The sequence below is a fragment of the Entelurus aequoreus genome, linkage group LG16, assembly GCF_033978785.1.
Source record: "Entelurus aequoreus isolate RoL-2023_Sb linkage group LG16, RoL_Eaeq_v1.1, whole genome shotgun sequence".
Classification (NCBI taxonomy): Eukaryota; Metazoa; Chordata; class Actinopteri; order Syngnathiformes; family Syngnathidae; genus Entelurus; species Entelurus aequoreus.
Genome location: NC_084746.1, coordinates 32,047,122 through 32,059,885, shown reverse-complemented (window position 1 = coordinate 32,059,885; position 12,764 = coordinate 32,047,122). Strand labels below are relative to the sequence as shown.

Genomic DNA, 12,764 nt, shown 5'->3' with positions numbered 1-12,764 from the left:
CTTCAGGCCCATAAAGAAGCAAACGCCATTACATGTGCAAGTAAAGTTTGTTTTCAGTGAGCTGCAGCTCTTTAAAGCAAATTACCGTATTTTTGGGACTATACGGTGACTTAAAAATCCTTTATTTTCTCAAAACTCGACACTGCACCTTATAACCCGGTGCGCATAATGTACGGAATACTTTTGGTTGTGCTTACTGACCTCGAAGCTATTTTATTTGGTACATGGTGAAATGATAAGTGTGACCAGTAGATGGCAGTCACACAAGAGTTACGTGTAGACTGCAATATGATGGCAGTCACACATAAGAGATATGTGTACACTGCAATATGATTCAAGCAGAAAACACCAAAATGTTATATGTTCCATTGAAAATATAGAACATTACACACAGCGCTCAAAAATATTTCAAAATTTTTTAGTACGACTTTGGTAAGCTATGAAGCCGCACCGCTTGATGGATTGTACTGTGCTTCAACATATAAGTATTATCATGGTGTGTGTATAAGGTAAGACATATTATCTGGCGTTTTGTTTCGCAATATTATGCAAAAGCAACATTTCTTACCTTCTGGTACCTGCTGATCTGTATTTGGGATCGGCATAAGTCCTGAAAATATGCGCGAGTCCGCCTTTGTAGTCCGTGCCGATAAGCTTCTTCTTTTTCTCTATCTTCTTGTTATGGGACATTTATCCTCCGCTGTTGCCATTTCTAATACAAAGTAGTGTAAAGTTCTTACTTATATCTGTCAGTAAACTCACCATGAAAGCGCTAAAACATACTGGTGTAGTGAGTTTACATTATTCACCCAAGGAACTTTAGTTATTAGAGCGTTCCGGTTGGACGGTTTTTCACGGGACACATTTCCGGCGTTATTGCACTAGCGAGCTACGGATGAGGAGATGCTGCTCCATTGTTGATTTAAGTAAAGTCTGAATGTCATTAAAACAGTTGAATCCATCTTTGACACTTCCACTCCCGTCCTTGCACGCTACACCACTACAACAAAGTGCACGCTACACCACTACAACAAAGATGATGGAGAAAAGACGCTGTCGAAGGTGAGCCACATCAATAAGACCGGCCACAAAACGGCGCATTCTGGAGCGACTGTCAGAAAGCGGCTTGAAGATGGTCTGTAAAACAATCTATGCAACATTTTGACTAAAGAACCACCATCACATGTTATGTAGGCCACAAGAAAGTGTTATCAAATTATAAAAAACAAAAATATATGATCCCTTTAATGCGCCCTATAATCCGTTGAGCCTTTTGTATGAAAATAGACCTGACTAGACCCGCTAATCTGCAGTGCTCCTATGGTCCGGAAAATACAGAATACTAGTATATACAACAACAAGTGTAAAGGTGTTATTTTATGCCTTAAGGGCTCTCATAATGTTAAAAACGTAAGGTCGTAGTCTGTTTTATGCTCTAGTTATGAAAATATCCGATTGATACTTAATAAATCCTATTTTGTGGAAATGTATTTACCACAGTCAGCCCTGTAACCAATGAACATAAACAAGGGCTTACTGTAGTATTTGTGTTTATAACTACACTGGCTATAAATATGACATTTCACAGCACTACACTGACTACTAGACTTTACCTGTACCCAGATATTGCAGTACAGGTCGAACACAATCGCACAATGTTCTCAGCCGCATTTTAACATTCTTAACTGTAATACTAAGTTTAAATGTTAGCTAACAGATGTTGCTCATGTAACACATGTTATTCCAATTCCTATTATAAAAGCAACAAAACATGATATAATTTATAACAAAAGATGACACATACAGTGCCTATAAAGAATATTAACCCCTAGGATCTTTAAATATATGATTAATTTTATAATGAAATTGTAGTACATTTGAATTATTATTTGAACTATTTCAAATGATAACATTTTATTCATAATATTTGTTCATTAATTGACACAAATTTGTACAAATCTGTTTTCTTTTTTTCAAATGTTGGTGTAAACAGCTACATTGAGCATTATTTAATTTGTAAAAGCAATAGCAGGCAGAAACATCCAAGGGAGTGGATACTTTTTACACTGTGTAATATGTGACAGCATGAATGATGGTGGGCACAAAATGAGGGGCATATTATTTTCCTGAATCCATGTTAAAAAAAATTTAAAAACAAAGGAGTCTCATCTAAATACAGAGAAGGGAGAAGTATGAAAGGTGTTTGCCTTATGCCCAACAGTACAATAAAACCATACATATCCTACAGTCAATAAAAAAACACATTTAGCTAGATCAGGGGTGTCAAACTCGTTTTCATTGAGGGCCACGTTGCAGTTTTAGCTGCCCTCAGAGTAACATTAATAAAAGAAACATACATGTAGAAGGATTAGCCACATGATATTGTCACACGATTACCTATGCATTTGATAAGTAAATGTATATTTTACCTACACTGTAAGAAAAAAAAATCTGTGGATTTTGCGGTCCAAAAAATGGCAGAATTTTACCATAAAATTTACAGTAAAATGGTCACACTCTATTTTACTGCCAGTTTTTTGTTAGTTTTTTTGCTTAAAAATACGGTTGCTGTTTTCACAGTGTATTACTGTAAATGTAAAAATGGTAAAAAAAAAATTCTTACGGTAGGATTCTGAAGACCGAGCTGTTTTAAAAAAAATACATTGTCATGTTTACAGTGTAAAATTCGATGGATAACTTGCTTTGAAATCATAAGGCTAAGTAGATATTTATGTATGTTTTTACCCCATAAATGTTTCGAATGTATGATAATATAATATCTGTTGCATTATTAGATAGAAATTTTAAATATATATAATTGCATACAGTACATATCTTTTTTTTCCTGTCAAAAAAAAAAAAAAAGAAAGATAAACTACTCTATTGATGCATATTATTTCCAGGCTTTCACAAAGCCATTCAAAATGATGCGGCGGGCCAGATCTGGACCACGGGCCTTGAGTTTGACACCTGTGAGCTAGATGATTCAGAACATGAAGTCCAACGTTACCATCACAGCCATGTGGGTTGTCAGCTGCCAAGTTCCAGTAGAGAGGTTTACATCTGTCACATAAGGCTCCCTCTGTGTTGGGACGGCACCGGCAGGAGCCCTGAAACAAAGTGTGATCGGATTCAAAAAAATGTCAAATATATATACTTAATTTACTTTTACGGCTGAAATCAAGCAGGTTGATTTCAAACATTTCATCAGAGTGTTTACCTCATATTCTTGTTTTTTTTAACATTGTAGTTGTTTTTTAGAATGACAAGAAGAGTCGTTTCCTTTATTTTGATTACGCTTTGCATTTCAAGAAAGGAAAAGCACATTTCCTCTTTTAATCAACCCTCTGGATGCCGTTTTAGCAACACATCTGCGTTATTGGTTACCACCGTGCAAATACACAGTCAAGCAGGATATATATATATATATGTATATATATATATATATATATATATATATATATATATATATATATATATATATATATATATATATATATATATATATATATATATATATATATATATATTTAATTGTAAAGCTGTGCAAGAATTGATGCGTAGGTATACGTAATTTTTTTATGTACTGACCAAAATCAGTCAATACTATTCGGTATCGATACATGTAAAATCAAACTGTACCATATTTTCATACCACGTCCGGTTGCAGACTAGGCACCAGATCAAACACTAGCCCTCATGCAGCACTCAGAGCAGACTCAGTCAAACTGCCTCTCGATAATATTGCAATTATCCATGACAACAAAGCAAGTATACCTGATTGAAAATGTACATGAGTTCCACACCTCCAAATTTGATAATCAAAACTACAAATTAGATGCACGTTACAATCAAACAGCTGGTGTGTAACAAGTACAATACTTGCACTTTAAACTCTTTGTAGTACTCAACATAAGACAGGACTGGCCCATTCATCTTAATGGCTAGGCAACACACCGTATCTTATTCACTACTTCAATCTTTTTTCTTTTGCCATCTAATGTCTTGGAGTTGCAACTGCATGCAAAGTCTACTATATAAAACTAGCAAATGAAACTCAGAAATGTAAGAAAGCAAGATATAACAACTGTTATCATAATCATAGATAAATGTAAAATCTTTTTAAAAAAATCACTAATCAATTACCATTTATCAACACATGAACACACCAAAAAGTCACAGAAAATTGGCAAGCATCGGTTCAAATGTGACAAAAATAACCATCTTTATTATGCTTGGTGAACAGCAAATTGGAGTTCATTGTGTGAAAATATATTTTAAATATTCATTAAAAATATGAGAAATGTTAATAATAAATATATTTCATAACTTATTTTTAAAATATTATATTTGTAATAATAAATATATTTAATCATTAGAACATATTCAATGTATTAATAATAATATAATAATAAAATAAAAATTAATGGAGATTTTTTTTTGCTACTTTATTTTATTTCTAATGATGGTACAACAAGTTAATGTACCACACTTTCTTCAATTTATATTCAATTATCATCATTATGTTTCTTTGCTAAATGGCTGGGATAAATCCCTAGGGTCGACTGCCTTATAGTGAGGTATTTGCGGCCTGTTGACCTAACTTTAAGTTACCAAATATGGTTCCTGGCCCACTTAAAGTACCATGTATTGCTTACTTGTTCTGATGTCATTCATATACTGCTCACAGTCACTAGAGGGCATATCTGCATGTATTTGTTGATAGTTATGATATGTTGTGATGTATTGAGCAGCATTTTGCTTATCCATTCATTTCTTTTTTGACATTTTGGAGCCTCAGGGGAGGCATACCGTGTGAGGATCCATGCTCTCCGTCCCATGTGGATTACACTGACCGATGGAGGCTGGGGGCACAAATATCATTATTACAATACTATTAGACTCAGACAGCAAAACAATAATATTACGTGTTACCTGAGCATGCAGGGAAGCTCAGTCCAGAAGCACAGCGGTCACACTGCTGGCCTACCACCCCAGGAAGACACGGACACTGACCTGATACTGGGTTGCATGCTGTGCCGTACGAGCCTTCAAGGGAACACTGGCAGGCTGGACAAAAGAATTGTGCAAAGGTCAGACATTTGAATATACAGTGTAAAGAGTGACTCTTAACTTGAATATCACAGGAATTCCCATCAACTATTCTCAGGAAATCCAAGCCCGTAAAAAGAAGATAATACCGGAGTTTGTAGGGTTGACTGAAGAAGGATGTGTGCGTCACGGAGGAGGCCATAAAAAGACGCATGAGAAGTGGAACCAATAAAAACCAGTAGCAAATAACAAACATCACTGAGAAAAATAGGGGGACAAAAGAAGTCCATTTACGCTTGGACCTTGATGTGCCCAATGTTGCTATCAATGAATAGACAGATTCAAGGTTATCTTACACACGAGTACAACTGTTGTTTCCATTCACTCTCGGCTTGAGGGGCTGCCAAGCGCCTTTTATTGCATCAACTCAAGATACTCCTGTTTAAGGGCTTTTATATACACTATTGTATACACAGTACCAGGGGTCCTAAAGTACATTTGTCTACGGACAACTGTTGCCAGGGTAGGGATAGATATGGTAAAAAAATGTGATATACAGTACAGGCCAAAAGTTTGGACACATCTTCTCATTCAATGGGTTTTCTTTATTTTCATGACTATTAATATTGTAGATTGTCACTGAAGGCATCAAAACTATGAATGAACACATGTGGAGTTATGTACTTAACAAAAAAAGGTGAAATAACTGAAAACATGTTTTATATTGTAGTTTATTCAAAATTGCCACCCTTTGCTCTGATTACTGCTTTGCACACTCTTGGCATTCTCTCGATGAGCTTCAAGAGGTAGTCACCTGAAATGGTTTTCATTTCACAGGTGTGCTTGAAGCTCATACCAATGCTGATACTGATACTTCAAATTTTCAAGATCATTTGTAGATTACTGTCAAGACTTGGTTCATGGCGTGGTTTGTTCTCCCAGAAGGCAAAGGAAAATTGGTGCGGGCAAGGCGTGAATTTAAATACATGATTTATTTTTTTAACACTAATAAACTACAAAAAAAGGAAGCAAACAAAAGGCGCGCACAAAGGCGGAAATACAAACTTGACTATGAAACAAAAGACATGCACGTGGGCACAAAAACTATGAACAATAAAACAAAAACACTAACTGTGGCATAAATGAACAAAACTTACTTGGTAAAGAACTGTGACAAGACATGGAGCAGAGTGATGAAATAGTGTGAGGACGCCAGGACGAACAACAGAAACAGACAGATTTAAATAGTGACGTGATCAGTGAAAACAGGTGCGTGACAAGACAGGTGAACAGGTGCGTGACATGACAATGTGAACCAGGTGAAACTAATGGTTGCTATGGTGACAAATAAAGTGCACAAAAAGTCCAAAACCAAATCCGAACATGACTAAAACAAAACATAATCCCAGACATGACAGAGCCCCCCCCCTTACGGACAGATCCCAGATGTCCAAAACAAACAAAACAAGACAGGATCGAGAGTCATGGGAGGGCGGGAGGGGGACATGGCGGTGGGTCGCCAGACCAGGTGTCCCCGAATCCACCGGGGCAGGATCAGGTGGCGGCGACGCGTAGACCGCCGCTGTACCTGACGAGGTGGGCGACCCGGGAATGGCCATATTCATGGCCGACGGGGAGGTGGGCGCACTTGGCGTGGCGGCCGACCAGGTAGTGGCCACATCCGTGGCCGACGAGGAGGTCGGCGTACCTGGCGTGGCGGACGCCCATGGACTGGCCACATCCATGGCCGACGAGAAGGCAGGCGCTTCGTCGACGTGGCAGTCGCAGATGACGAAGCTTGGCGTGGTGCGTCGGGCAGCAAAGCTTGGCGTGGCGTGTCCTGGCAGCGTGGGTCTTGGTCTTGGCACCGTGGGTCTTGGTGTTGGTTTTGGCAGTCTTGGTCTTGGCAGTCTTGGTGTTGGTCTTGGTAGTCTTGGTGTTGGTCTTGGCAGTCTTGGTGTTGGTCTTGGCAGTCTTGGTCTTTGGGTGGTGTGTCTTGGACTTGGCGTGGTGTGTCTTGGACTTGGCGTGGTGTGTCTTGCACTTGGCGTGAGGGGTCTTGGACTTGGCGTGAGGGGTCTTGGACTTGGCGTGAGGGGTCTTGGACTTGGCGTGAGGGGTCTTGGTCTTGGCTTGAGGGGTCTTGGACTTGGTCTTGGCTTGAGGGGTCTTGGACTTGGTCTTGGCTTGAGGGGTCTTGGCGTGGAGCTGCGACTGGCGGCACTTGGCGTCGTGGAGCTGCGACTGGCGGCACTTGGCGTCGTGGAGCTGCGACTGGCGGCACTTGGCGGCGTGGAGCAGGTAGCGGAACTTGGCGTGGAGCTGCGACAGGTGCCTGGCGTGGAGCAGGTACTGGTGCCGCTTGGCGTGGAGCTGGGCGTGGAGCAGGTGCTGGTGGCGCTTGGCGTGGTGGAGCTTGGCGTGGAGCAGGTGGAGGTGGCCTAGCTGGAGGCTGTGGCTTGGCAGGCCGAAAGACAGGTGGTGGTGGCCGAGCTGGAGGCTGTGGCTTGGCATGGCGATGCTGAACCACCCCACCTGAACATTTCCCAGCCCTAGCCCCCCCCCTCAAGGAGCGGATCCCAGACGCGCTCCCCGCGGTCTGGAACCGTCTTTTGGGGTGGGTGGAGGGAGGTCAGGAGGGGGGCTAAATCCTCCCCTCTAAATTGTCCAAAATGTCTTTCCTTCCCCCCCACCTGGGCTTTTGTGGGTGGATAAAAGGAAAAATTTTGTGACGGGGGCGGGGTTTGAGTCTTGGGGGGCGGGGCATGAAAACTGGGTGACTGTGATTGACAGGATCTAATTTGTAAAAACATGTCCTGATAATGTCTTATCATGTTTTTACAGTCTTTTGCTGGAGGTGAGTGATCAAAAGAAAAAGTATTGAAAAAAAAATCCTGGTCTGTGATGTCATCAGGGCGAAGCCGGGCTGGCTGCTGCTTGCTTCCGCCCGGAGGGGGAGGGGCTTGTGGGAGCGGCGTGTCCTGCCGGCTCGCGGAAGTCTTCCCTCGTCCTTGGCGACGCTTCCGGGACGGGAACGACGCGCCGATCGGCACCAGTTTGCCTCCATTCCCCCACATCATCCCCCTGCGCTCCCTGGGGGAAAAGCGCAGCGTCTCGGTCTCCATGGCGCGCAGCACCTCCCACGCTGCCTCGTCAAAAGCGTCCAATTTTCTTGCGGGATAATTTTTCTGCTGGCGTCCTACTGTCAAGACTTGGTTCATGGCGTGGTTTGTTCTCCCAGAAGGCAAAGGAAAATTGGCGCGGGCAAGGCGTGAATTTAAATACATGATTTATTTTTTTAACACTAATAAACTACAAAAAAAGGAAGCAAACAAAAGGCGCGCACAAAGGCGGAAATACAAACTTGACTATGAAACAAAAGACATGCACGTGGGCACAAAAACTATGAACAATAAAACAAAAACACTAACTGTGGCATAAATGAACAAAACTTACTTGGTAAAGAACTGTGACAAGACATGGAGCAGAGTGATGAAATAGTGTGAGGACGCCAGGACGAACAACAGAAACAGACAGATTTAAATAGTGACGTGACAAGACAGGTGAACAGGTGCATGACATGACAATGTGAACCAGGTGAAACTAATGGTTGCTATGGTGACAAATAAAGTGCACAAAAAGTCCAAAACCAAATCCGAACATGACTAAAACAAAACATAATCACAGACATGACAATTACATTTTTGATCACAATTATAATCAGACTAAAACGGTGGTGTAACAATATCAAATACATATTTGAATCATTTTGTACTATTGGCTCTAATTTAAATCATTTGGTTTCTGCACATAAAGCCCTAAAATGTCCAGGAATGTATTTCTGGAGTTCGTAAACAATAATTAAAACAACAATAAATTTTTTTGATAATAAACAATATGGATGTAACCACTGCAGTATCGACCATATATTGATACTATTCTTGGTATCGTTTCTGTCGATATTTGTATCGATCCACCAACATATGTTTACATTCAAGAACTCTAGCTTGGGGTTATCATATCCTCCCATGGTGCAGAGCCATGTAGAGAGAGAGTATGGCCAACTCGGTTTCAAAATTAGTAGCAAACATGGCACCCTGTACTCACGTCAGGGGCTTTTGACCAATCAGAGAGAGTGTGGCCAGAGGAACTCCTAAAAGATTGGTCAAAAGCCCCTCACGTGACTACAGGGCGCCATGTTGGCTACTAACTCTGTGTCATCAAAATTGTCACAATATACCGATAGTATTAAAACGATACAACGAATAGTATTAAAAGCTCTATCAACTGACTCGGGGGCCACATTGAGAGAAAAAATGTGTCTGAGGGGGCCAAGGTGTATGTGTGTATAAATTATATATACACATTTAGCTGTAAAAATCGGCTATAAAGTATCTGTGTTTGGGTCCCTTTTTGAGGAACACTAATACCAAAAGTCACAATGTCTGATAGAGTTCTAAAAAAGTTATGACAGACCACTTCAAAAAAACGGAATGGAATTTTCCATTTTTTTACTGAATGGGACACCCAAAATGTACATTGAAATAAAGAAAGTGGGATTTACGATATTAACTAAGAACAATAAAACACTGAATATTAATAACATATGAACGTCGCTAATCTTTTAGTTCTCAGACCAGCTCCTCGATAGTTGTGTATCTTTTACAATCAAGCAAAACACAACAAAAAATTAACAAACAGCAAAATATGAAGGCAAAGTCTAATAAACACCTACTATATGATATATTATCACGTAAAAATATGCTTCCGTATCTGTTTCTGACACACCCATTTCGGGCTGACTGCTCCGAAAACAAACCCCGCCCACTCTGCTTTGTTCCTCTCCTGAGCTGCTGTGACGTAGATTACCGTAATAACTCCTATAACACTCAAAAGCGCAGATTTCGACCATTGACATACTTTCTATAGTTCAAGACTTACGGTAATTTAAAAACAGCACTGCACATCGTAATGGTGGCTACAGTTTTGATGTTAAAGGTCTAAAAAAATGTAGTAGAACGTCTGGCGGGCCGGATTGAAAATCATAACTGGCCGCATGTGGCCCACAGGCCGTTTTTGCCCAGATCTGCTCTATCGTCAGGCAAATGTATATCATTTATATTGTGCAATCCTACAGTTTCTGTGTCTCAGTAGGTTGATTAGCAATTAGCAATAGAGTTCACATCCCAATAGCCTCTTTGAACTGTGGTATATTAGCTGCTATTCATGAAAATATGATCCCTTAAAGGTAAAACGATGTGTGGGTGTATGCATACAGGTTATACAGTACTACTCACCAGCACATTCCGGGTAGCCGTAGTAACCTGGTGCACAGTGGTCACACCCTTGGCCTCCATAATTGGGGTGGCAAATACACTGCCCGCTCGGACTGCAGACATTCTCAGCCACACCAGAGCCATCGCAAAGACATGCTGGATATGAGTACAAAAATGTATATATGACCTGCAATTAAAACTAGACAGCGCTCTGGCAACAGATAAACAATCCACTTAATATCATACTCCATAATTGCAGATTGATTTATATTGACACGTGCCGCCCCTGTTTATGACTACTATAAATGTAATGTTTGTTAAAAGAAAATACATGAACTCATTGTGATAAAATGATACATGTCTCTTGGATGGAGATCAGACTGACTTGAAATTTTTCACACAGCTCAATGTGCTCTACAAAACCCCACTGTAGCTTTATGGTGTTTACTCGTATCACCACGGAATTTGGTACACACTTTTAGGGGACTAATGAGCACAAGTCTGAGCAAAAACATGTCCTCCATGAAGCCAAATCTCTTAACAAATTGTACTCTAGCATGTCTTCCTAAGTATTTTGAGAGGGTGCCATATGTCTCACCGTGGCAGTTTGGGAAGGAGTGGTAACCTGGGTGACAGCGGTCACATCGTTGACCCTCCACAGAATGACGACAAAGGCAGCGCCCCGAAGCGTCACACACCTCGCGTTCCGTGCCTCTGTAGTCACACACACACTCTACACACACACATCCACAGAGAGAAAAACATCTACGATGACTCAGGTGACACAGTTGACCTTGGACTACTTCTTGTGATGATGACGCCCTTTTTCAGTTGCACTTTGCACTTTCAGTTTTCGTTGCCCATAACTCTCAGATCAGTTTTTACAAGTAAAATATCAGGCCTTGTCACACTCACGCTGACAGCTGACAGAGCCAAAGTAACCCACAGGGCAGCCGGTAGGTACTAAAAGAAAACAAAATAAAGAAATGCATTACATTTGACATGATCATTAATAGTAGAAGTAGGTTACCAGGACCTAGTAAGGTAGGTATCTAATAACAGTTGTTTTTTGGACTGAACTTACCTGCAATAGGTCCTGCAGGGGATTTTGTGGTTGTCTGGTATGCTGGATAGCCTATTTACAAATAATTAACACAAAGTAAAGAAAAAATGACATAATGTAAGTAGCCTAGAATTTGAAAAAAAGTATTTGCTAATCCAGCAATAAACAAAACACAGCTATGAGCACTATTTAGTCCTACAGTCAGTGGTACCTCAACTTAAGGGTGAAGTTTTGAGACAAGAGCAGTCTGTCGGCTAATTGTTATGTGTGGGGAGGCGGGGCCGGCAGACCGACAGCGAGGCGTGCCCCGCCGGGGCCGACTCCGAGATGGCGGCGAGGAGGCGTGGCCGGCAGTCCGACAGCGAGGCAGGACACATCGGGTCCCGCTCCAAGATGGCGGCGAGGAGGCGTGGCCGGCGGACCCGCATCGAAATGGACTGCAGGTGCGTGGATCGCGTAATCCCCTCTCAGGGTGTAAAAGGGCGACAGCCGAGAACGACGGGGAAAAGAGAGTTGGAGAGCCAGCAGTGCATGAAGAGCGGAAGCGACAGAGAGCAAGACGCAGACGACGACGACGTGGGCGGCTGAAAAGCGACCGAAGAGCGAGTAGTGGAGGAGGAGCTGAAAAGCGACTCAACGAGAGACTGAGTATTATTTGGAAAAATAAACAAAGTCAAACCTGCTTGACAATGTCCTTCCTTGGTGGTCTTGAGAACCCGTACGACGGCACGAGTCGTCTACATTATGTTTTAAAATGCAGGCAAAAATTTAGACTAAAAAGCATACCCCCATTACTTGGCGTCGCAAATGCCAGAGCGTACCCCGTAAGATCCGACAAAAACATTTGGTCTTACTCGCTAGCATTAGCTTATAGCTAAAGATGGGCATAACTTTGATTTCTGATACGTCGGGGTCACAGGTTTGTGCGCGGATCGCTTCCCCAAGATGTAGACGGAACTACGGAGGCAGCGTGCAGGTGGGACTATGATTTATTTTTCATAAATCAGTCCATAATACAAAAAATGCAGGAAAAATACAAACACACACAAGAAAAGTGTGCCAATTGCACGAGAAGCTAAGGCAGAAAACTAGCACTGGAAAGCTAACAAAGAAACAGGAATCAAAGGAGTACTAACGTAACTTGTTGCTGGAGCAAACAAAACAGCCAGACTGAAATAAATAGCTCTCTGATTAGTGCCCGGGAGCAGATGAGCGTCCCTAACACTAATCAGAGGCAGGTGAAAATAATCAGCACCCATGGCAACCAAGAAACACAAACCCAGGGGTGCTGAAACAGAACTAAGAGAGTCTTAAACTAAAACAAAACATGATCCAGGCAACGGATCATCACAGTTTTCCAAGCATAGGAGGGA

The 12,764-nt window shown here is 41.5% G+C and overlaps 1 protein-coding gene across 3 annotated transcripts in view; it reads right to left on the bottom strand.

Moving 5' to 3' along the window:
- LOC133630849 (laminin subunit alpha-3-like) overlaps positions 1-12,764 on the bottom strand; it is a 288,676-nt gene that overhangs the window by 101,233 nt on the left and 174,679 nt on the right. For all 3 annotated transcript variants that reach the window (XM_062022652.1, XM_062022651.1, XM_062022654.1), the window contains 7 exons: positions 11,413-11,463; positions 11,244-11,291; positions 10,927-11,061; positions 10,350-10,484; positions 4,936-5,070; positions 4,813-4,865; positions 3,011-3,110 (listed from right to left, as the gene is read on the bottom strand). In XM_062022652.1, the coding sequence (XP_061878636.1) occupies positions 3,011-3,110; positions 4,813-4,865; positions 4,936-5,070; positions 10,350-10,484; positions 10,927-11,061; positions 11,244-11,291; positions 11,413-11,463 (657 nt within the window). The remainder of the gene's footprint in view (positions 1-3,010; positions 3,111-4,812; positions 4,866-4,935; positions 5,071-10,349; positions 10,485-10,926; positions 11,062-11,243; positions 11,292-11,412; positions 11,464-12,764) is intronic.